The sequence below is a fragment of the Primulina tabacum genome, chromosome 16 (genome assembly GCF_025594145.1).
Source record: "Primulina tabacum isolate GXHZ01 chromosome 16, ASM2559414v2, whole genome shotgun sequence".
NCBI classification, from domain to species: Eukaryota; Viridiplantae; Streptophyta; class Magnoliopsida; order Lamiales; family Gesneriaceae; genus Primulina; species Primulina tabacum.
Genome location: NC_134565.1, coordinates 5,569,934 through 5,597,436, shown reverse-complemented (window position 1 = coordinate 5,597,436; position 27,503 = coordinate 5,569,934). Strand labels below are relative to the sequence as shown.

At 37.2% G+C, this 27,503-nt stretch overlaps 1 protein-coding gene across 1 annotated transcript; it reads left to right on the top strand.

Moving 5' to 3' along the window:
* Positions 1 to 21,904: 21,904 nt before the first annotated feature.
* Positions 21,905 to 23,745, top strand: LOC142529341 (uncharacterized). The gene is made up of 3 exons (XM_075634856.1): positions 21,905 to 21,952; positions 22,034 to 22,829; positions 23,066 to 23,745. Exons 1-3 carry the CDS (start codon positions 21,905 to 21,907, stop codon positions 23,098 to 23,100), a joined length of 879 nt encoding a protein of 292 aa, XP_075490971.1. The 3' UTR covers positions 23,101 to 23,745.
* The last annotated feature ends 3,758 nt before the right edge of the window (positions 23,746 to 27,503 follow it).

Sequence of the window (27,503 nt, the reverse complement as noted above, 5' to 3'; positions counted from 1 at the left end):
CACAGGTAACGAGAGATGATTTCTTTCGAGAAAAAATAAATAATAGAGGGGTTTTGTTGGATAAGAACAAAATAAAATATTAAAACTAAAATTAGAAAGCAATGAAAAATAATAAATCTAAACGATAATTAAATTACCAAACTCTGATTCAAGGGGATTTTCACTATTCAGTTGTGTCACTGTTCATCGTCTAGCATATTATTTATTCACGTAGTTACAAATAATTAACCTTAGAATTATAGCGATAGCCGCTAAAATCCTTGTGTTTTCCTAATTTAATTAACCAAACTCAACATTCAGTCAAAACTTATCAATAATTAACTAAGCACGATAGCATTCCATATTAATTAAAATAGCATTTTTCGTTTTGTAAAAACAGTTAATCCTAAAATCTAACAATCGATATAGCTGCAATTGATAGATCGAGTTTTTTGATTTATTTACATTAAATATGTTATGATAACACAACACACATAATCTATCGCTACTCATGTACTAATCGTTCATAACAATTACAGATCACTGAATTCATGGATAGCAATAAAAAATTATATATCAAATTAAATTGTCAGATTAACCGAGATACCACTTTCATAGAATTAAATATATATCAACAAATACTTGAACAAAACAGGAATACTAAATTAAAGTGCAAAAAGCTTAACAGTGATAAATTTAAAATAGGAAAAATATCCCATGAATCAGAAACAAAACTTAGCCTAAAGGTGTGGAGAGGAGATGAGAACTTCTTCCGTCTTCTGTTCTTCACGTTATTTATGATGGTGGGAGGAATTTTCTTCTCCTGCGCCTCCTTTATTCTTCACGTTTGGTAAATTGGGTCAAGGATAGAAAAGCACATTAATCCAAGGCCTAATCCTAAAAATCATACGAAAGATATGATAAAGTTTTTTTGGGAATAAAACTATATCTTATCTTTATTTCTTCCAATAAGAAAAATATCTCTCCAATTATTTTTCACAAATCAAATACCATAATAGGAGTCTAAAATCTGATATTATATTTACAATTTTCAGAATTCAGATTTAGTTGCGCCGACAGTTGAAGAATAGTCACAAGGCGTGATCATGTCTATTGGAAAGATCACTTCTGAATTTTTTCTGTTTCAAGTTTTCCACGAAGATCGTATCGGCAACTTTAATTGTGATATAAAATCACATTTTTTAGCCTAGATTATTTTCTATTTTTTAGCCCTCGGTCTCCGTTCCCCAATCGCAACTCGAATAACCTTTAAAAATATATTTTAATGCAATCATGTAGAAAAATATATTTTAAACATGTCAATATGCACAACATAATTAATTAATGTAATTAAAACATTTAATTAAAATACAAGAGAATTTTATAACTCGTGCATGTGGTTCGCATGGACTTTTAAATTTTTGGGGCGTTACAATCTCCCCTCCTTAAATTGAATTTCGTCCTCGAAATTCGCTTATCCTCGATAATCAAAAGTTTAGACTTAGTTCTAGTATCCCAAAAATCCGTGCTTCTGCTGCACTACTCTGATAAAAATTAAACTCTAGAATATTCTTACATCTCCTTGATCTCAATTAAATTTTTCCTTCTAAATCCTTATTTTCAAATCGCAACTTAAAAAGATCTATAATGACTTAGTGATATTACTATTATAACCTCGAATTTCAATTTTTCTTAAAATTCACAATATAAAAAGATGGATGACCATACTTATCATAAATTACTTTCCTTATTTTATACCCAAAACGTTCGTCAACTTATCATATTTCAATCTTAAAATGCCAAACACATCCGCTAACGCTTAGATTTTCAAGCCTAATATTGTTTCATCCTTAAAAACCCTTGATTAACATTCCTTATAACCTTATAACCAAGATGTCCCAAGGTTCTAAATATCATTTCGAGCCCAAATCATCAAAAATTATTAGCGTTTGAACCATTCAATTCTCACTTATTACTAAACTAGTCCCCAAATTCATTACCAGCAAAATTAATTCTTAATTTCCTCAAAAATTATCTAACTGGTCCTTAATTTTAAAATGATACGATTAACCCATAAGTTCTTAACATTCTTAATTCTCTTCTACGGGTTTCCCATAACATAAATTTCGATAATTTAAACTTATTTACCTAAAATCAATTGCTATAACCAATTTTACCTTTCATCAAAACTTAAAATCCCAATTTATACATTTTTATATTCCCAAAGTCGTTGCAATTCTCGAATAATTACTACTTATGAGTAATTCCCTAAAATTAATTTGACTAGTAACCACGAATCATAAATATTTTCTTAAAAAATCTACGTGTCCTAAAAGTATTCATAATATTCACGATTAACTTACGGTCCAAAAAATAGAATTTCAATACTAAAACCCAAATATCAACATAGTCCAATTCCACCACTAAACTAACATGCATTAAAATCAAATAATTTCTTATTCCATATCGTATCACTTATAAAATTCCAGAGCATATAAATCATATATTATTATAAAGCTATTAAACATGTGGCGTAAACATATAATTCATGTACTCATGCATGTAACAACATAAAATTATATAAAGCATGTAAACTTACAAGTTTGAGGCTTGACGACTGATCTTCCCGGCGCTGATGGTGGCACAACCCTTTACGGAACTATTGCTCTGATACCAACTGAAACGTCTCTACTCGTTTTCTTAAAACGTGCTAGAAATTTTATTTTATTTTTATCCTTAATCTCCATAATTCAAAATATACATATATATAAATACTTTAAAATACCTTGACAAGATTTTAAAAACAAAACAACCAACTGACATTTAAGAATCCAAAGAAAAATAGTTTATATCGTAAAATCGTCTGACATTTTACCAAACCCAAAAACATTATTTGAAAAATATAACCCATACTATAACCTCTCAAAAACCACTCATGACATAAATAAATAGTCGTAAAAATATCTTTAACATCACTTAAAATCATAAATCATAACTAGTGCGAAAAACTAGCGTCGGTCCTCGGGTTATGTGCACCTTCAGTTTAGCAAAGTCAACCATCAAGACCTCCATAATCATTATTATCATAATCACCTGCATCAATCACATCTAGTGAGTCTAAAGACTCAAAACACCATAATCTTGATAACAAGTAATACATATACATATCACATACACCAGTGAAAAATACTCGTACTTAAATATCGTTTTCATGAAGATGCATAAAATTTATACAATAACATTTTAGTAAACATTTTCATATTATCATCAACATATTCATATTCACATGCATAACATAAACCTCAACATTTTTTTTTCCTCATTTCTTAACATAAATCCTTTCATCATGAGCATATGCATATTTTCTTTTTATTGAATTCAGATCGTTAATTGTGATTTTCCTCAAACCTCAAAAATTTGATGGATCCATCTAAATGAAACCGCAGTACTGGGTGGCGAGGGACACCAGCAACATTTTCACCGGTCAACTGGACCTCTGACCTATCCCCATCGAATGGAAATACGATCGTCGGGGCTCCCTCGGGGGCCTTCTCCCATAGACGGGTTCCCTCTGGGGCTTTTTCCCACGCATGGGTTTCCTCTGGGACCTTCTCCCGAAAATGGGCTCCCTATGGGGCCTTCTCCCCTCACGATATTCTCATTCTTACCTCAAATCCTCATATCCTCGGTAGTCACAATTACTTCACTTCCTTCAACGTTTTACATTTCATCACTTCATAGAAATCATGAATTTAATATCATTTTCTTTTTAAAAACAAGCATGTAACATATCTTTTAACATTATCGTTTTATCATAGAAATTCATAATCGTTTAAACTAAACATTTGAACATATTAAAAATCCATAAACATTTAAATGACATTTTAACCTCAAAACCTTTAAAATAACATTTTTTACATATTAAATCATAAACATATAAAATTCCCTAAACATTTAAAACATCATTTTAACATATAAAATTCCATAACAATCCATAACTATAGAAAATAATCATATTAGCACATAAAACAGTATTCAGGACACTGCCATTACGTTTACTAATTTCTAGATGTAAAATGACTGTTTTACCCCTAGACGTAAAATTTCACATTTTTGACTTTTTCTTAATTTCATTGGCTCTAACATGTCCCAAATAATTATTTAAGCTTACATGAATTTTGTCATATTTTTATTTGGCCTAAATCGAGTTTTTTTAAATTAATCTTTAAATAAGACGTATTACTGCGTTTTAATCCCGAATTAAACCAAAACTTAATATAAAATTTCCAAATTAAAAATTAGACTTTTAATAATTATTTAAGCTTAAATATAATTTTCCATAATTTTATAAAGCTTAAAACTAGGAGTTTCAATTAATTCGTTAATTAGCGTTTCGTGCGGCGATTAAATCCCGGACAAATCCAAAACTCGTTATTTTGATCCCAAATTTTAAACATAGCATTTTTACTATTTATTCTACCCTTCCAAGTCATGAGCCACACCCGTAGACCCATGGATTCAATTTTTGTTCTTTAATTTTTGTTTTTTTACCCTTAACCGAACACCGAGCCATCTCCCAAAATACCCGAGCCACGCCCGAGCCACCTCGAGCCAAACCCTAGACAACCCACCTAGGCACCCTACTGACCAAGCCCAGCCCAAATAACCAGCCCCTAAGTCGCTCAAACTCGCCTGGAAAGTGAGACCAAATCTGCATGTGTGTGAGGGTGAGACTCCTTGCATCTCTAGGACTCCTAACCCAACTAGGACTCTTCCAGCTGTTAAACCATCGACCCCTCTCGACCCTTACTGACCCTAGACCACGCCCAGCCTTTTCCATGACCAGCCCAGCCCCTGGAACCCACGCACGAAGCACTGAATTCAGAAGACACCAGCTGCGCACCAGCATGCTACTCACGCTTAAGTCTCCTAGACACCATAGGACACTTCCAGTTGAGCCACCACCGGGCATACTTGATCCTAACCTTCCCTGGACCACACACAGACCCATCCCAGACCAGCCCAAGCCCCTGAACCCAAGTAGCGAACCACTGAACCATGGACAGCAGCTTCACGCGTAACTCCTCCCTGCATGCGCTTCCCTCATGTTTCTTGAACCAGCCCAGCCATTCCAACTCATGGCCCGACCCATACCCATCACCCTAGGACCATGATGGACCACCTAGCTTGCCCCCAGACTGAGCCATGGCCCGTGGAACTCTCGGCCACCCTGAACCTGCTCGTGAAGAGTCCTTTCACGCAAGGAATCTTCCTTAGCCGCCTCCCTCGACCCTAGCCACCCTAGGACCCTACCTAGCCTTCGAACCTGACCCTGGCCAAGCCCCCAACCATCCCTCGCCAGCCCAGTGACCCCATGCATAGTGATCGAGCCTTATGAATTTTGCACAAACCATAAAACCTACTGCCCCTTTTCTGTTTCTCTTCCTTCGGTTTCAGCCTGGTTTTCTTTATTATTTATCATGTTTTTGGCTATAAATCATTCCATACTAATACCCTATCCATGGCAGCCCCTTAAACAAAATAAAAACATGAATTCGGAAGCAAAAATCACAAGTAAATCTCATGCATGTACATAGCTACGAAAATAACAACTTGTGTGTCATGTTTTCATTCAAAATGTGCTTAAACAATTACTATGATGTGATAGATGTTTGAAGGAAAGAATTTGGCGTGTCTTTGCGTATTTTACGTACGAAAAACCGTTGACGATTGCAAAGAACGGAGATGACAACCTTGGCTAGAAGTTCCTTGAATCCTTCAAACTTTTTCCTCTAAAATTTTGATGTGTGTGTGTGTGTCGTGTATGAGGAGTTGGGAGAATTTGTAATTGTATGGGAATGGGGGCCGTGAGTTATAAGGTTAGGGTGGGTTTTTTTGTTCTTTAAATACTTTTAATTAGTCAGTAATAAGGCTTAGGCACATTAAGTAGGTAATTAGGCCCATTAGTGGTTAATTAAAGTTTTAAAAATAATTTTATTTAATAAAATTTGTGAATTTATTAGCCGGATTGCTAAAACGTTCACATTTTTGTTAAAAAACAAACAACGATAAACTTTACATCCCGGAGTATAAAATCACCTCAAAACCCCCTATTTTCAAAAATAAGAAAAATCATCATCCTTATTTTAAATAATTAAAACAATTGTTTAATAAAATTATTTTCTATTTTTCAGCCCTCGGTCTACGTTCTTCGATCGCAACTCGAATAACCTTTAAAAATACATTTTAATGCAATCATGTAGAAAAAATATATTTTAAACGTGTCAATATGCACAACATAATTAATTAATACAATTAAAACATTTAATTAAAATACAAGATAATTTAATAACTCGTGCATGTGGTTCACGTGGATTTTTAAATTTTCGGGGCGTTACAATTTATCTCAAGAGTAGAAAACCTTTTTATACAATAAAATCACACAAAAATGTGTCAATTAAGCACGTTGGAAGTAGTAATAATGAGATATATGACAACAAAAATGCAAACTATTATGAGCATATCACTGCAAGAAAGTAATGAGGTACCTTCAAAGGACCAAAGTTTATATGATTATGTTTAGACGAACTGAAAATTTAGAAGTAATTGTCTACTCTGATTAAGACTACGTTGGCTGCATAGATTCACGAAAATTCACTTCAGGATATATTTTCATACTAGCTGGTGGAGCTGTATCTTGGAGAAGTGCAAAGCAGACATTGACTGCTACTTCCACTATGGAAGCTGAGTTCGTAGCTTGTTTTGAGGCAACCTCTCATGGTGTATGGTTGAAGAGTTTCATTTCGAGGTTTACAATTATAAATTCGATATCTAGGTCATTAAGAATATATTGCGACAATTCAGCTGCTTTTTATTTTTAAAAATAACAAAAGTAGTAGTCGAAGTAAGCACATCGACATAAGTATTTAGCCATACGAGAACAGTGTTAAAGATAAGAAATTAATTATCGAGCACATTAGCACTGAATTGATGATTGCGGATCCTTTGGCTAAAGGCATGCCACCATTGAAATTTAAGGATCATACAGAAAGAATGAGACTTTGTTCATTTATGTAATTTTCCTGTAAGAACAAATTTAATGAAAATATGTTGTGATATTTTCTCATATTTGTTGTGCACACATTCATTGATTTGAGATATATCAATAAAGTTGGACCTCGAATAAACATAAGGTTTATTCATTAAGTTATACAGATTTGAGAGATATAATACATTGTAATACATGGAAGATAATACTCGCTTTTAGAGGACATATCGCCATGATTCATGTGTTTTGTTTTCTCCTAAGGTAAATGAGATATATGAGCCAAGTGGGAGAATGTAAGAAAAATGGCTCATATCAGAATAAAATAAACGTGTAGGAAATGACGATAACCATTGCCTACAACTTTTGGCAAAAAATACGTACGTCGTCTCAAATTTAGAAAATTGAGACGCGCATGCGCCTCTTCTTTTGGCAATCAATCTCCCGCAATAACTCATTGATGGTATGAGATGCATATAAATAGCAGTGATTGAAGTCCCTAAACACAAATCTCGTAAGAATAAATACACCATCTACAGAGAGTGTTGAGTGATTAGAAGGCTTCAACCGGAAGGAAATCAAAAAACTTACAAATTCTCGATGGCCGAAGGTAAGACTCGATTCGTTTTCGCATATTATTTATCATCTTTATATATACGTAAAAACATGATTTTTGAGAAAAATTCTGACACGCAATCCATTACGGACTCCAGCGATGGAGTTACAATCTTGGCGGAAAACTTGATTTTATCTGAAAAGAAATCAAGAAGACGCACAACCAATCATGCTACAACCGACTGATCCAACACCGCAGCAGAATCCGCAGGCAATAAAGCAAAATAGTCTCCCGCCATGGGGTTAAAATCATGGTGGAAAGCTTGATTTTTCTATGGAAAGAAATCAAGAAGACGCACAACCAATCATGCTACAGCCGAATGTTCCAACGTTGCAGAAGAATCTGCATGCAATAATACACTACAGTCACCAACCATGGAGTTACAATCTTAGTGTACAACTTGATTTTCCTATGGAAAGAAATCAAGAATATGCACAACCAATCGTGCTACAGTCGAATGTTCCAACGTCTCAGCAGAATCCGCATGCAATAATGCAATTCAGTCACCAGCCATGGAGTTACAATCTTGATGGACATATTGATTTTCGTCGGGAAAGTAATGCCGAAGAGGCGCAACCAATCATGCAAAAGCCAAATCTTCCAACGCGGTAACAGAATCTGCATGCAACACAATACAGTCTCCAGGCAGGGAATCAAGATCTTGGTGGCAGCTTGATTTTCCTATAGAAAGAAATCCAGAAGACACACATCCACTCATGCTACAGCCAAATGTTCCAACGTCGTACCAGAATCCACATGCAATAATGCAATACAGTCATCAGCCATTGAGTTACAATAGTGGTGGATAGCTTGATTTTCCTCTGATAAGTAATCCTAATGAGGTACGACCAATCATGCTACGGTCGAATCTTCGGCCATAGCAGAATACGTAGGCGATAATGCAATACAGTCCCCAGCCATGGAGTTACAATCTTGGTTGACAGCTTAATTTTCCTGTGGAAAGAAATCCAGAAGATGCACACCAATCATGCTACAGTCCAATGTTCCAACGTCGCAGCAGAATCCGCATGCAATAATGCAATACAGTCATCAGCCATGGAGTTGCAATCTTGGTGGAAAGCTTGATTTTCCTATGGAAAGTAATCCAGATGAGGTACGACCAATCTTGCTACGGTCGAATCTTCCGCCACAGCAGAATACGCAGGCAATAATGCAATACAGTCCCCAGCCATGAAGTTACAATATTGGTGGATAGCTTGATTTTTCTGTGGCAAAGAAATCCAGAAGATGCACAACCAATCATGCTACAGTCGAATGTTCCAACGTCGCAGCAGAATCCGCATGCAATAATGCAATGCAGTCACCAGCCATGGAGTTACAATCTTGGTGAACATCTTGATTTTCGTCGGGAAAGTAATCAGAAGAGGCGCAACCAATCATGCCAGAGCCAAATCTTCCAACGCCAGTAGCAGAATCTGCATGCAACACATTACAGTCTCCAGACAGGGAGTTAAGATCTTGGTGGACAACTTGATTTTCCTATAGAAATAAATCCAGAAGACGCACATCCAATCATGCTACAGCCGAATGTTTCAACATCGTACCAGAATCCGCATTCAATAATGCAATACAGTAATCAGCCATGGAGTTACAATCTTGGTGGACAGCTTGATTTTCCTATGAAAAGTAATCCTGATGAAGTACGACCAATCATGCTACGGTCGAATCTTCCGCCAGAGCAGAATACGTAGGCGATAATACAATACATTCCCCAGCCATGGAGATACAATCTTAGTGGACATCTTGATTTTCGTCCGGAAAAAGTGGCGTAACAAATCATGCCAGCAGAATCTGCAGTTAACACAATACAGTCTCCAGACAGGGAGTCAAGATCTTGGTGGACATCTTGATTTTCCTATAAAAATAATCCAGAAGACGCACAACCAATCATGCTACAGCCGAATCTTCACACGCTGCAACCGAATCCGCATGCAATATAGTCATTAGCCATGGAGTTACAATCTCGGTAGGACAGCTTGATTTTCTATGGAAAGTAATCCTATAAGGTACTGACCAATCATGCTATGGTCGAATCCTCCGCCACAGCAGAATACATAGGCAATAATGAAATAAAGTTCCCAGCCATGGAGTTACAATCTTGGTGGACAGCTTGATTTTCGTCCGAAAAGTAATCCAGAAGAGGCGCAACCAATCATGCCAGAGCCGAATCTTCCAACGCCTTAACAGAATCTGCAAGCAACACAATACAGTCTCCAGGCATAGAGTCAAGATCCTGGTGGACAGCTTGATTTTCCTATGGAAAGAAATCCAAAAGACGCCCAACCAATCATGCTACAGGCGAATGTTCCAACGCCGCAGCTGAATCCGCATACAATAATGCAATACAATCATCAGCCATGGAGTTACAATCTTGGTGGACAGCTTGATTTTCCTATGGAAAGTAATCCAGATGAGGTACGACCAATAATGCTACGGTCAAATCTTCCGCAACAGCAGAATACGCAGGCAATAATGCAATACAGTCCCCAGCCATGGAGTTACAATCTTGTTGGACAGCTTGATTTTCATCCGGAAAGTAATCCAGAAGATGCACAACCAATCATGCTACAGTCGAATGTTCCAACGTCGCAGCAGAATCCGCATGCAATAATGCATTACAGTCACCAGCAATGAAGTTACAATCTTGGTGGACATCTTGATTTTCGTCGTGAAAGTAATCCAAAAGAAGTGCAACCAATCATGCCAGAGTTAAATATTCCAACGCCGTAGCAGAATCTATATGATACACAATACAGTCTCCAGACAGGGAGTCAAGATCTTGGTGGACAGCTTGATTTTCCTCTAGAAAGAAATTCAGAAGACGCACATCCAATCATGCTACAGACGAATGTTCCAACGTCGTACCAGAATCCGCAATTACTAATGCAATACAGTCATCAGTCATGGAGTTACAATCTTGGTGGACAGCTTGATTTTTCTATGGAAAGTAATCCTGATGAGGTACGACCAATCATTCTACGGTCGAATCTTCCATCACAGCAGAATACGCATTCAATAATGCAATACAGTCCCCAGCCATGGAGTTAAAATCTTTGTGGACAGCTTGATTTTCCAGTTGGAAGAAATCCAGAAGATGCACAACCAATCATGCTACAGTCGAATGTTCCAACGTCGCAGCAGAATCTGCATGCAATACAGTCACCAGCCATGGAGTTACAATCTTGGTAGACATCTTGATTTTTGTCAGGAAAATAATAAGAAGAGGCGCAACCAATCATGCCAGAGCCAAATCTTCCAACGCCGTAGCAGAATCTGCATGCAACACAATTCAATCTCCAGACAGGGAGTCAAGATCTTGGTGACTGCTTGATTTTCCTATAGAAAGAAATCCAAAAGACGCACATCCAATCATGCTACAGCCAAATGTTCCAACGTCGTAACATAATTCGCATTCAATAATGCAATATAGTCATCAGCCATGGAGTAACAATTTTGGTGGACAGCTTGATTTTTCTATGGAAAGTAATCCTTATAAAGTATGACCAATCATGCTACGGTCGAATATTCCACCACAGCAGAATACTTAGGCGATACTGCAATATAGTCCCCAGCCATGGAGTTACAATCTTGGTGGACAGCTTGATTTTCGTCCGAAAAGTAATCCAGAAGAGGCGCAACCAATCATGCCAGAGCCGAATCTTCCAACGCCTTAACAGAATCTGCAAGCAACACAATACAGTCTCCAGGCATAGAGTCAAGATCCTGGTGGACAGCTTGATTTTCCTATGGAAAGAAATCCAAAAGACGCCCAACCAATCATGCTACAGGCGAATGTTCCAACGCCGCAGCTGAATCCGCATACAATAATGCAATACAATCATCAGCCATGGAGTTACAATCTTGGTGGACAGCTTGATTTTCCTATGGAAAGTAATCCAGATGAGGTACGACCAATAATGCTACGGTCAAATCTTCCGCAACAGCAGAATACGCAGGCAATAATGCAATACAGTCCCCAGCCATGGAGTTACAATCTTGTTGGACAGCTTGATTTTCATCCGGAAAGTAATCCAGAAAAGGCGCAACAAATCATGCCAGAGCCGAATCTTCCAACGTCTCAGCAGAATCTGCAGTTAACAAAATACAGTCTCCAGACATGGAGTCAAGATCTTTGTAGACAACTTGATTTTCCTATAGAAATAAATCCAGAAGACGCACAACAAATCATGCTACAGCCGAATGTTTCAAGGCTGCAACTGAATCCAAATGCAATATAGTCATCAGCCATGGAGTTACAATCTCGGTGGACAACTTGATTTTTCTATAGAAAGTAATCCAGATGAGGTACGACCAATCATGCTACGGTCGAATCTTCCGCCACAGCAGAATACGCAGGCAATAATGCAATACAGTTCCCAGCCATGCAGTGACAATCTTGGTCGACAACTTGATTTTCGTCCGGAAAGTAATCCAGAAGAGGCGCAATCAATCATGCCAGAGCCGAATCTTCCAACGCCGCAGCAGAATCTGGAGGCAACACAATACAATCTCTAGGCAGGTATTCAAGATCTTGGTGGACAACATGATTTTCCCATGGAAAGTATTCCAGAAGAGGTAAACCAATTCCATTTCGACCTCGAAAACGGCCACGAAACTGTTGCACTGCAACAAAATGGCTTTTCACAGCACGCAAATTATCTTTAAACGGCGCACATTGCACGCTGCACAACTGCATGCTGTTGAAAGTTCAAAATTATCCGCGTCGTATATGTGCACGCTGTTAATACTATTATCTGCGGCGTGCATATGCACGCCATTAATACAATTATCACCAGCGTGCGATGTATGCTGTTCATGATAAACACAACATCTAAAATTAGCGACAGTTTTTCACAATTAGCGACGGTTCAAAAATCCGTCGCTATTTTTTTGTTAAAATAAAAAAAAACTACTTTTAGAATTTAATAAATTTTTTAAAAAAATTTACACTATGCTAACAATACTCATAAAAAAATTACTTCTATAATTTAATAAATTTTCAAAAAAAAACTTACAATATGATTATGCTAAGAGAGAAAAAATTTAAGTGTTGTAAAGTGGTGTGGAGGAAAATAGATCGAAAATACGGATATTTATAGACATTTTGCGACAGGTCTTTGTACTTAGCGACGGTTTAATAAAACATCGATTTTTATTAAACCGTCGCTCTTAGCGACGGTTGTTTATTAAACCATCGCTATGAGCGACGGTTAAATAACCGTCGCTATGAGCGACTGTTGGTAATTCGGCTATTAGCGACTGTTGAGTTAAAACCGTCGCTGATTTAAAATTAGCGACGGTTTTAAAATAACCTTCGCTCTAGCGATGGTTTTTTTAAAACTGTCGCTAATTTTAAATCAGCGACGGTTTTAATAATTGGGCGCCCACAGCGTGCGATTTATGTACGTCGTTAATGTCTAGATACGATTTTTTTTTGAAATGATTTACTATTAACAGCGCTAATAAACATGTACGCTGTTAATAATACTATTAACGTCATGCCTTTATTGTGCGCTTTGAAAATTGCATAGGTTATTAACAGCTCACATATAACTGCACGCTATCGTTTATATAATTTATTAACAACACATAAATGCATACTGCGGATATTACTATCTGCAGCGTGCTTTTAATGCATGCTATTATTTCTGTCAAGTGCAACAAAATTAACAGTGGACATATGGGTGCACGTTGTTAAAATTAATATTCGCGGCATGCTTTTAATGTACGCTGTTGATGATGTGCTGCGGAAAATCATTTTTCTTGTAGTGTTGGTAACTCGATTCCCATGGACATGCTTGGAAATCTATCTTATCCACCCTTATTCCAGAATGGGTTCAGATACAACGACTTGTATCCTCTTTCATCATTGGACTCCTTCGATCCAATCCCCCCCGTCGCTTTACAACAATGATCATCCTCAAAATGGCTCTTTGATACAGGGAGATGAATTAGTTTTTCCAAAGGCCGAGACAAGCAACAAAGCTTATAATCCTAGAGAAAAATCTTGAATTCAAAGTTTCTGCTTTTCAGTTTTTTTTTGGTTCTTCATATGAATAGGATTTGGACGTGTTGATGAAGCTTTGACATTCTTGGAACCTCCTTTCTTCTGCAGTATTATATTTGATACACATTAGCTTACACTTGCCTTTTGAGTTACTTTCTTGCTAATCAAATAGAAAATGTGTGGGATTCTGCCGGGTACTTTCTCTTGTAAGTGGATGAAATTATATTTGTGTTTGGTTAGCGAATTAGTAGATGTGATTAGGGGTGATTAGGGGTGAGAAGAAATACCGAAATACCGAAAAACCGTGCCGAAAAAAATACCGAACTTACCGAAAAAATCGGTAACCGAACATTTCGGTACGGTATCATACCGTACCAAAATTTTCGGTATCGGTATAGGTATGAAATATTTTTTTTTCGGTATTTCGGTATATACCGAAATACCGAAAATAATTTTTTATTATTATTATTTTTTAAAATTTAAGTTCGGTATACCAAAAATGTTTTCGGTATACCAACATTTTTTCGGTATACCGACAAAATTTTCGGATGTCGGTACGGTACCGATATGAACTTTTTTCATACCGAAAATTCGGTATACCGAATGTGCGGTATACCGAATTTTCGGTATCGGTATCGGTATGGAAAAATTCCATATCGATATTTTCGGTACGGTATACGGTACCGTAGTTCGGTACGGTATACTGTTGAGGAAATGTTGGTGTCTCACAATGAATCAAGGGATAGCAGTAGGTAAGGATGAATTGAAAATGAGTCAATGGGATAATAAGCCATTGAGTTAGTTTCTCCGCATGCCTGGATTCTGTTACCCTTTGGTGTGAGCAACAGAAACTGGTTGATGGGACTAGCAGTCATCCCGTGTATAAATATATTCATGATCTTGATCTTGGGCACACAAGGATTCAATAATATTCACAAGAAAAACAGAGAGATATCAGAAGCAAAGGGCTCTAACTTGAGAGGCGTGAGATCATCGAGAGTGATCTTGTTTTGTAAAACTCTTGAGAGTTAGTATCTGTTCTAATTGCTTTGTAACCAAGGAATATCTTCTGGTAATTGGATACAAGAGCTGGTTATCTTTCTCCCGTGGATGTAGGTCTTTTCAAGACCGAACCACGTAAATCACTTCTTGTTCATTTGTTTCCTGACGTGTGTGATGCATGGCATTGCGTGAAATCTGTTAAAGCAAGTCCAGACCATTCTTTTCTTGGTCGTATCTCTAAAGGAGAATTATTCACAACAATTGGCGCCGTCCGTGGGAAGCGAACACACGATCACGATCACCAAAGATTCAAGAAGATGGGATCAATGAAATTTGACATTGAAAAGTTTACCGGAAACAATGATTTTGGATTATGGAGAATCAAGATGCGTGCAATCTTGATACAGCAAGGCCTTGCCGGAGTCCTCCTTGGAACAGAATCAACAGAAGGAGAAGACTCGAAGGAGACTGTAACCAACGCAGCGAAGGCACAAAGTGCCATAATTCTGTGCTTGGGGGATAAACCCCTCCGCGAGGTTTCTAAAGAAACCACAGCTGCTGCTATGTGGTGCAAACTCGAGAAGTTATACATGACTAAGTCCCTTGCCAATCGGCTGTACTTGAAACAAAGATTGTACTCATTCAAAATCGAAGATGGCAAGGGAATCTCTGACCAGATGGATGAATTCATCAAGATCCTAGATGATCTTGAAAATATCGAAGTAAAACTGGAGGAAGAGGACAAGGCCCTGATATTGTTAATTCTCTTCCAAGAACCTTCGAACACTTCAGAGATACCTTATTGTATGGCAGGGAGCAATCTATCACCCTTGAGGAGGTCCAATCCGCTATTAAAGCAAAGGAACTACAGAGAAAAATTCAGACCCAAGGACAACAAATTCAAGGTGAAAGTTTGAACACCCGGGGAAGGCCTGAAAATTTGAACACCCGGGGAAGGGCTAAAAAATGGCAACATAAACCCAATAGAGGCAGATCAAGATCAAAGAGCAACACAAGATACAGGTGCTTCATATGCCACAAAGAAGGGCACTTCAAACGTGAGTGCCCAGAACGTAAGAAAGGGGGGCAAGACAGAATAGAAGATGATGGTGAGGCATCACTGACATCTGATGGGTATGGATCTGCTGAAGTTCTGGTTATTTCAGAACAAGACACATTGAATCAGTGGCTACTAGATTCTGGGTGCACATTTCATATGTGCCCTACAAAATCATGGTTCGAATCTATACATGAGTCAGACTTAGGCTTGGTAATTTTGGGAAATAACAAATCCTGCAGAGTAAAGGGGATTGGAACCATAAGGCTGAGGATGCATGATGGTACTGACAGAATTTTGCATCAAGTGAGGTATGTTTCGGAACTTAAGAGGAACTTAATATCACTAGGCACACTTGAGTCAAATGGATACTCCTTCAAATCTGACAATGGAAATATGAAAGTGCTAAAAGGATCACTTGTGGTTGTGAGAGCTTTAAGAAAAAACTCCCTATATATTCTCTTGGGAAATACAGTCCTAGGCAGAGCAGCTAACATAGAAGACCATGATATAAAGTCAAAACTTTGGCATTTGAGACTTGGCCATATAAGTGCAAAGGGCCTTCATGAGCTGTCTCAACAAAATCTCCTCTGTGGAGACAAGATTCAAAGCTTGGAAACCTGTGAGTATTGCATTCTCGGAAAGACAAAACAAGTAAGTTTTGGGACATGAAGTCATACAACCACCAGACCCTTTGAATATGCACATTCTGACGTGCGGGGGCCCTCAAGGACAATCACACATGGTGGGGAAAAGTATTTCATGACCATTGTGGATGATTACTCAAGGAGGTTGTGGATATATATCTTGAAATCCAAGGACGAAGCATTCTTAAGATTCAAAGAGTGGGTCACACTGTACGAAAATCAGCTGGATAAAAAACTCAAACACCTAAGGACAGACAATGGACTTGAATATTGCTCTGATCAGTTCAATGAATTCTGTAGACAAAAGGGGATTGTGAGGCACAGGACTGCACCTGGAACCCCTCAGCAGAATGGGCTTGCAGAACGCATGAATAGGACCTTGCTTGAGAGAGTGAGGTCTATGCTTCTGAATGCAGGACTACCAAAGGGGTTCTGGGGGGAGGCAGTAACAACAGCCTGCTACCTAATTAACAGAAGCCCATCTAGTGCCTTGAAGCTTAAGACAACTATGGAGTATTGGTCTGGAAAACCTTCGGATTACTCGAATCTAAAGGTGTTTGGTTGCTTGGCATATGCTCATGTCAGGCAAGATAAACTGGAAGCTAGAGCACTAAGATGTATATTCATTGGTTATCCTCCAGGGGTTAAAGGGTACAAAGTATGGAACCTGGAATCAACTGGCCCAAGGTGTTTTAATACCAGGAACATTACCTTTGATGAATCCAAGATGGGATACTCCCTCATCAGTAAGAACAATACTTCAACAGATGATCTTATTACAGATTCTAGTGTCGAAGTAGAGAACAGTGAGATTGATCCGAGACTACCCCTTGATCACAATGGAACAGAACACACAAACATGGATTCAGTTCAAAAACCTGAATTTTAAACAGAAGAAAATCAGTACATATTGGCCAGAGACAGACAGAGAAGGGATATTAAACCACCTCAGAGATATGCACAGGCTGACATGATATCTTTTGCACTCACCATAGCTGAACAGGTGGAGACTTCAGAACCTACCACATTCCAGGAAGCCATGAGATGCAAAGATAGAAACAGGTGGATGAAAGTGATGAATGAGAAAATGGAATCCCTAAATAAGAACAACACATGGGACCTTGTTGCTAGACCCAAAGGGCAAAGACTAGTTGGCTGTAGATGGATATTTAAAGTAAAGGAAGATGGGACAGCCAACCCCAATCTCAGATATAAAGCAAGGTTAGTGGCAAAAGGTTATACACGACTAGAGGGAATAGATTTTAATGAAATCTATTCTCTAGTGGTCAAGCATGGATCCATTAGGCTCATGTTATCTCTTGTCACGCAACTGGATCTTGAAATGGAACAGCTAGATGTCAAAATTGCTTTTCTACATGGCGAACTTGAAGAAACCATATTCATGGATCAGCCCGAGGGATATATAAGGGAAGAGGACAAAGATAAGTTGTGCTTGCTAAGAAAATCATTGTATGGTCTTAAACAAAGCCCTAGACAATGGTACAAAAGGTTCGATGAATTCATGACACAAATTCATTTCACAAGAAGCAAGTTTGACAGCTGTATATACATGAAAGGCGGAGGCACACAACCAAGAACTTTCCTGCTGATATACGTGGACGATATGCTGATTGTAAATAAGAATAAGGGTGATCTTCAAGCACTCAAAAGGTTGCTAAGCTCTGAATTCGACATGAAAGAACTTGGGGAAGCAAAGAAGATTCTTGGAATGGAAATAAGAAGAGACAGAGGAAGAGGAACACTTTTTCTCAAGGTGCTAAAAAGGTTTAGAATGCACGAAGCAAAGGAAGTTTCCACCCCATTGGGACATCATCACAAATTGTCGAGTGATCAGTCACCTACAGTGGTCTCAGAAAAGGAGCTAATGGAAAAGGTACCATATGCAAGCGGAGTGGGGAGCTTGATGTATGGAATGGTATGTTCCAGACCAGATTTGTCATATGCCATGAGTTTGGTTTCAAGGTTCATGTCAAATCCGGGAAGTGCACATTGGGAAGCCTTGAAGTGGATCATGAGATACTTGAAGGGCCAGCCAGATCTAGGACTAATGTTCAAGAGGAAACCTGAAATGACTCAACCTTTGGTTGGGTTTGTTGACTCAGACTATGCTGGAAATGTAGACACAAGGAAATCCATAACTGGAATTGTTTTCACCTTATATGGACCAGCCATAAGCTGGAAGGCATCTTTACAGTCTGTGGTGGCCCTATCCACTACCGAAGCGAAATATATATCTTTAACTGAAGGCGTAAAAGAGGCAATATGGCTTAAGGGAATTTTGACAGAACTGGGAATTAGTCAAGAAGTTTTGTGTCAGTATACTGTGATAACCAAAGCGCAATACACCTTACCAAACATCAAGTGTATAATGAAAGGTGTAAACACATTGATGTAAAACTACATTTTATAAGGGATGTAATTGAAAGGGGGCATGTTAAGGTGGAGAAGATATCGACTCACGACAATCCAGCAGACATGTTGACAAAGGAGCTGCCTCAGGCCAAGTTTAACAATGCTTAGACTTGGTCAGTATGGTTACAACATACTGAGCCCGAAAGGGGAAGGAGAAAGAAAGACACTCTTGGAGTTTATTCCTTGTAAGACAAGGTGGAGATTGTTGAGGAAATGTTGGTGTCTCACAATGAATCAAGGGATAACAAATAGTAGGTAAGGATGAATTGAAAAGGAGTCAATGGGATAATAAGCCATTGAGTTAGTTTCTCCGCATGCCTGGATTCTGTTACCCTTTGGTGTGAGCAACAGAAACGGTTGATGGGACTAGCAGTCATCCCGTGTATAAATATATTCATGATCCTGATCTTGGGCACACAAGGAGTCAATAGTATTCACAAGAAAAACAGAGAGATATCAGAAGCAAAGGGCTCTAACTTGAGAGGCGTGAGATCATCGAGAGTGATCTTGTTTTGTAAAACTCTTGAGAGTTAGTATATGTTCTAATTGCTTTGTAACCAAGGAATATCTTCTTGTAATTGAATACAAGAGCTGGTTATCTTTCTCCCGTGGATGTAGGTCTTTTCAAGACCGAACCACGTAAATCACTTCTTGTTCATTTGTTTCCTGACGTGTGTGATGCATGGCATTGCGTGAAATCTGTTAAAGCAAGTCCAGACCATTCTTTTCTTGGTTGTTATCTCTAAAGGAGAATTATTCACAACATATACCGTACCGTACCCACCCCTAGATGTGATCATATAAACTTTTAACACGAAATCTGTCCAAAAGCCATTTCGGAAGCTGTAAATTCGACTGTTACATCAACAACAAATCTGTATTTGTTTCATCTCGTTCCCTTGATATCCTAAGATAACTCAACAAATCCTATCTGAACAGAAAAAGGTCTCCGAAAGGGCTAAAGTTTTTCCTCTCTATATAACGACATTGTTTCGTCTTGAAATCTTTGCACGAGTCTAGATTAATTCTCTGCCTATACAATTGTGTCGCTGCTTTTTCATGTTATCTCAAGAAAGTTGAGAGTGACAGATGGTGTCAGTGGTTAACAAAACTTCGTCACTGACTTTCGGCTAATGTTACGGATCGACGCATGCAGAGGTTTCTTTTTTAAATTTTTTTTATTTATATTTATTATAAATATTCGTATTAAAATATTATTTAAATAATATTATAATATTTATTTTATTATTTTAATAATTAGATATTTAATTATATAAATAAAAATAATAACTGTTGATTTTTAAAATATTTATTTGTTATGTTAATTATTAATAATTAAGGAGTAATTTGATTTAATGATTTAATTTTAATACAAATGCAAAAAAATTAATATAACAATATAATTCATAAATAAATTGAAAAAATAATTGAAATACAATTGCAACTTGAAACACATAATTCAAATACAATGAAAATACAAAGACAGTAATCGAAAGGAAAATACATTAGAAGATAAACAAATTAGATAATTTTAAATTTATTAATTATACAACAATAGCTATAATTAAAAATATATTAAATAAAATATATTAATTAATATATTTAAAATAAAAGAAATATTTCGATAATATTCTTTTTGATGTAAGATTTGAAATAATTGGGTTAGATATAGATGTTTTATTTGGTGATAAATCACACTATTTTAATGTAAAATTTATACCATAATAGATTTCGTGGTCGGAGACCTTTGATATTCCTTTCCCCTCGGCTAGCTGCTTTTGCAAGAACCAATATCCTTATTATGATGTCCAATCACATGAGAAAATGAATCAATACAGAGATTGTGTTGATTGGAAAGTGTTATAAAATTGACACACATAATATTTTGATTAAATTGGGGATTTTGTATATTCTTTTATGAAATTGAGATCATGAAAGGTATGTCTATTCACGATTATAAAATGTTCAAATTTTTTCAAAACCTCATTTTTATGTTGTCGATTGGGATGCAGTATAAACAAACCGAATTGAATTGAATATGAAAAAATTTCAAGGCTCGAATTAGATATGTTCAAACTCGATTTTAATTTCTAGTATTTAAAAAAAATTGAATTGTGTTAAAATTAAAACTCGAGTTCGACTTGAAAGAATCGAGTATGTTTGAAAATTATTCAAATTATTATTCGAAAATAAATACTCGAAGAGCTCAAAATATATACTTAATTTATACTCATATTATTTTTATAAAATATTAAAGATAATGAATTATCAAACAAATTAATTAAAGACACTTTAGGACGAAAAAAATTAGTGCATGTTAAGTTTGTCTCGGAATTCAATAAAGTGGCTCGCCTCACAATATTTATGGTCGTGTTTGTGTTTCTTTAATAAGTTTAAAGTAACTTTTCTAAAATAAAATAAAATGGAACTCTTTGGGTGGCGTGAGACGAAAAATAAGTTTACTAAATTTATAAGTTTAAAATTTTCTATAGTAAAAATTTGGCCGTCTAATGTGACAAATGTTCATCGTCAATTTACCGTAATTGTGATATTCAGGGAGCATTTTGGAATTAAATAATATTTCTCGGTAGTAAAAATTATAATAATTTTAATTTTAATAATTACAAAATTTTTTAAAAAAATTAAAATGCTATTATTTTAAAAAAAGTTGCTGCCGCCTTCTGGCATTGATTAATTATTGTAGAAATACATTTCCTAAGTTGATTTACGTGTATCATTTGTAGATTATAATGTGATTGTAATTAGTTTTGTAGAATTAGTCACGTATAGGTGGCTTTAGTTACTATTATCTCTCCTAGTTTTATGCCTTAGTTTGTTATTAAGCTTATGATCTCTTGTGTAGTGTATATATTCGTTCAAAGTGGAATGAGAATTTTAAGCTTTTCCAAAGTTCCACATGGTATCAGAGCTTTTAAGCTAGATCATGGCAAAATCAGAAACATCAACTGAGCTCACCATACCCCTGATCACCAACCATAAACTCAATGGCCAAAACTATCTTCAATGGTCCCAATCCATACTCATGTTCCTCTGTGGCAAGAGCAAAGATTTTATCAACAGTCAGGCCCCATCTCCTATGGTTGATGACCCCTCATACAAGACATGGAAGGCAAATGACAGCATGGTTAAAACATGGCTCATCGGCTCCATGAATCAAGATATTGGTGACCAGTTCTTGTTCTGCAGTTCCGCTGCGGCTATATAGGAGGCTGCACAGTTGACATACTCATGCACAGAGAACACCTCCGAATTATTTGCTACTGAAAGCTTACTATATGAGCTGCGACAAGGAGATTCCACCGTGACTCAGTTCTTCAGTGACTTGACACGGCTATGGCAAAAAATCGATCTCTACGACAATCACAAGTGGACATGCTCGGATGATAGCATACTCTACAATAAAGTTGTTGAGACCAAGCGAGTGTTCAAGTTTCTGAGTGGCCTTAACAAAGAACTTGATGATGTCTGTGGGCGAGTCCTTGGAACCAAGCCACTGCCTACCCTTTCCGAGGCATTCTCCAGTGTGCGCCATGAGGAGAGCCGAAGGAAGGTGATGATGGGGGGACCTGCAATACAAATCTCTGAAGGATCAGCCCTAGTAGTTGAAACTGAATCTCATGCCTATGCAGCAAATGCACCGAGGAAGTCCCGTCCTTATTGTGATCAATGTCGCAAGCTTGGACATACCAAAGACACCTGCTGGAAAATCCACGGAAAACCACCAGATTGGAAGCCACGAGACCAAAACTCCCGGGGTGATCAAGGAGCAAAGGGCAATTCAGCCACTACAGCTACTGTTGCATCTTCATTCCCATTCAGCAAGGATCAATTGGATCTACTCCGAGACCTCATCAGCAAGGCTGTTCAATCAGGCTCGTCACCTACACAAAACTCGGGCATTGGAACCGTGGCCCAACGAGGTACTCCTCCACAGGCTATGCATGTTAAAGAAGATGACTCATCTTGGATCATCGACTCCGGTGCTTCGGATCACATGACTGGTAATAGAACATTGTTTTAAACATACACCCCATGTACCCACAATATCTCGGTGACCATTGCTGACGGCACCCAATCATCTGTTGTGGGCATTGGGACAGTCATTATTTCACGCAACATCACACTCAAATCAGTGTTCTATATACCACGACTACAGTGCAACTTATTATCTGTTCGTAAATTCAATGAAGATATGCAATGCCTAACTATCTTTAAACCTCATTCATGTAAATTTCAGGATCCGGCTTCGGGGATGACGATTGGATGTGCTAAGCTGTACTCGGGACTCTTTCTCCTCACACCAGACATCAGCTCTAAATCCTTCGTATCACACCCATCATGTTATTTTTCTGCCAATAAAGATAGCGACATCATGTTGCTTCATTTCTGTTTAGGACATCCCATTTCATGTATCTTGAACGCTTATCTCCTTCATTATTTCATAATAAAAAGGCAAGTGATTTTTCATGTGACATATGTCAATTAGCAAAGAACACTCGCAACACATATGCACCTCGACCATACACTGCATCCCATCCTTTCTCGATGATTCATTGTGATATATGGGGACCTTCTCGGGTTGCGAATCTAAATGGAACTCGTTGGTTTCTACTTTTTGTAGATGATCACACTAGATTGAGTTGGGTGTTTCTTATGAAAGACAAATCCGAAGCTTGTCAGTTATTTAAACAATTCAATGTTATGGTTCAAAATCAATTTAACACCACCATCAATGTCTTCCACACTGACAATGCAGGTGAATTCTTCAGTGACCAACTTGGCAAATATTTAAGTAACCATGGGATAGTTCACACCAGCTCGTGTGTTAAAACACCCCAACAAAATGGCATTGCCGAGTGTAAAAATAGACACCTATTAGAGGTAGCTAGATCTCTTATGTTCACAACCCATGTACCTAAACATTTCTGGGGGGGAAGCAGTTCTCACGGCAGCGTTCCTGATCAATCGTATGCCAACTCGGGTCCTCAAACACACATCACCCTGCAAGGCTTTACTCTCAGTTTACCCACATACTAGGCCCATCTCTACCCTATTCCCGAAACTTTTCGATTGTGAAGTGTATGTTCATCTACACGACCAAAGCAAATTAGATCCAAAATCAATCAGATGTATCTTTATAGGGTATTCACCAACCCAAAAAGGCTATAAGTGCTACTCACCTAGCCTTTGCAAATATTACGTCTCCATGGATGTCACATTCTTCGAATCCACGCCATATTACACCAGTCCTAGAATTCAGGGGGAGAATGATTCTAGGGAATTCAAGGATTGGTTCTCTTCCACTAACACTGTCCTAGAGCCTCATCACTCCTACTCTGAAACTCTGTCGCGTGATTTCTTAATTGCTTGCAAGTGCACAACGTCAAATTGTAATAAAATGTATTTTCGAGTACAAGTGTCGATCCCACGAGGAGTACGTATTTAAATGTATATTAATGCTTGCAATTAAAATAGTCTCAATTTTATTTAGAAAAATCAATTGACAGATTTGTTTGCACCAATAACTAAATTGAAAATAAATTTAATTATATTATAACACCAAACTTTGTATAACAAATAACTATGAAATAAAAGATCTAGAGGTCCGATTTCACGCAACTATCCACCATGTGTGTTACTTTGTGTAGCTATATTATAAATGTCCTTATTATACATTAGCCAAGAATTCTAAATTATCTAATCCCTCTCCCGAGTGCTAAGTAGATACTAATTATCTAACCAAGGATTGTAACGTCCCCGTCAACAATCTAATATTAAAAAACGCAATAAGCAATAACTTCTTTTAATGGCTTCAATAGCAATATATGTCCTCCCGAACTATATAAATACCATCGATGTATTTTTCCCTTTTTTGTTTATAAATTCCCTTTTCCAAGTGATAAATTATAAACATAAGAATCATTCAAGATATGGCCAATAAAATGAAAACATTAAGATTGGAAAAATACAAATGAACAATAAGGAAAACTTATATAGCATAATTCATAAATCCCAACACATGGTGTCTAGTTTTGTTCCATCATTCCTCTAAAAATAAGAATTAGTTCATAATAAAAATAACACAACAACACATGAATCTTAAACAAGACATATCAAATAAAAATAAAGAAAGAAGAACTTAGAACAAGAGATTTGGAGTGCAATGAAATTTCTGTCCAGAAATGTGCAATAGATTTCCTAGGATGATGAACTTGAGCTTCAATCCTTTCTTTGTAGCCTCCTCTCCTTTCCTTTGCTCCCCAATACCCTAGATGGTGAATAATAGAAGCCTTTTATGGTCCAGACAAACTTCCCCACGCAGCACACCATTTTCCTCTTCTTTTATTCGAAGTCCACAAAGTTACAGATTTTTCGGACTCTGTTTTGCGAAGGACCGCGGGTGCGGTGAAAGAAGGACCACGGGTGCGGTGTTGTTTCGGAGAAACTTTCAGTCTCGAAATTCAGTGACCGCGGGTGCGGTGAAAGAAGGACCGCGGGTGCGGTCATGCTTCGGCAGAATCTTTTATTTCTATCTTCAGGGACCGCGGGTGCGGTCCATATGATACCGCGGGTGCGGTCATACTTCGGTCATTTTATCTTTTGCACTACTCCAATTCAACAATTTGCCACTCCAAATTCTATTCTAAGCTTCCAAACTACAACAACAAAAACAACGACAAATCACATAAAACCTGCTCAAGAATAACAAAATTTCAAGTTAAAAACAAGTAATAAAAGTACAATAAATTGCACTTATCAAATTCCCCCAAACTTAAGATTTTGCTAGTCCCGAGCAAAACAAAACAATACAAACAAACAAGTCATGAAATATTTTAAAGAACTTGGCCTCAAGATATTTTAACTAACTCTTCATGCATTCACAATTCAAATCAATCCAACCACTTGTTCATCCGGATAAAATCATGCATTCGGTTAATTTTCTTAACCTCTAATCTCTTCAACTCATGTTTCAAAACATTCTCAATCAATTTCAATTTTTACAAACACAAATCAAGAGGTCTGTTCCGGTAAAAATTTGGTTCAAAGCAATATTCATTCAAGAAAGGGATACCCAATAAATATTTGATGCAATGAGGTGTGTGTAAAATTGATCAAGATTCTTACTCAATGAAAGTGTTTATCGATTGTCCATAAGCTAGATCCTCCCAATCACTCTCCACTAGTATATTGGACAACTATGACTAGGTTAATAGGATTTTCAATGGTTATAATGTTAGGCCTTGACTCATGGCTACAAATAAAGATTAGGAGTTCAAATAAGGGAGTAAGTTGAATTTTATTTCTTTTGCAAACTCCACTTTTTTTTTATCTCCAATTTTTTTATTTATTTCATCTCTTTTTCTCCCCTTTTTCTGCAACTTCATCAATGTAACATCATTCATTTTTCTTTTCTTTTGTAGGAGAATTTTCATTTCTTTGATCCTTTGAATTCTTACTCCCTTGAGAAGGTAGGAAATTAATGTTTAAGATATTCAACGGGGTAGTAAATGTGGGATATTTGAAAGAACATCGAATGGGGGTCTTTTACACATATTAACGTGTGCCATTCGAATTCATTTAAGCTCAAAGAGGTGACAAATGATAAATTCTTTTTATTTGGTAGCTTGAAAGGCTCAATCGATCCAAAAATCACCTAAATCATAATATGTCCGTATTTCGCCTTGAGTGATGTTTGGATAGTTCTAGATAAAATCTCAATTCACCAACACAAAGTAGAATCTAATTATCGTGAAAATGGTGTCTCAATGCATCTCAAAAGAAAAGTGCTTGGCTTCCAAGAAATTTCAAGAACACAATTCTTTTTTTCATATAGGCTCAAGAGGGCTTCAAATGAATATTTATGAACAATATAAATAGGCCCAAATAAAATCAAAGATTGCCTCAATCATATATGTGTTTGCAAAAATTTATTTCGATGTCAAATGAAAATCAAAGAGTTGTATAGAAATTATAAGTCTCAAACTTACCAAATCTCATGATTGTTCTCTAAATTTTTCAAATTGATCGATTAATATGAATGTAATACATGACCTTTCTTCTTAATGCAACATTTTTCTTTTCTCATCATTGGCCATTTTAAATAAAAATTTTCATGACTATAAACACACAAGCAAACAACTACAAAAATAAATAAACACACAATAAATAAATAAACACACAAAAGAAAATAAACACACAAGCAAACATAAAATAAATCAAATCTCCCCCAAACTAAAACATGTGCATCGTCCTCGATATAAATAAGCATGAAAATTAGGAGAATACACAAACTTCGGGCGACGACCGTCAGTGGTCATCGCCATCCTCATCATCTTCGTCATCTTGTGGTGGTTGGAACTCCGGCGGGTGGTATATGGGTGGCCACTGTGGAGGAGGTGGGAATGGATTGCCAGAGGTTGAAGCCGATGGAAATTGCTGAGCCAAGACAGATATAAAATCCATCATATATCCCATAAATGTGTCGGTCCTAAACCGAAATGCATCCATTTCTTGGCGGTGTTGTTGCATATCTTCTTCCAACTGGGTCAACCTATCTCTCCTATTTCGTTGTTGCGGTTGTGGTTGTGGTTCTTGAGCTTGAGCCTGAGCACGTCTCTCTGCAGCTCTTCTGTTAAATTCCCTTTCCGCTCGACGTGCCGCAGCATGTTCACCTC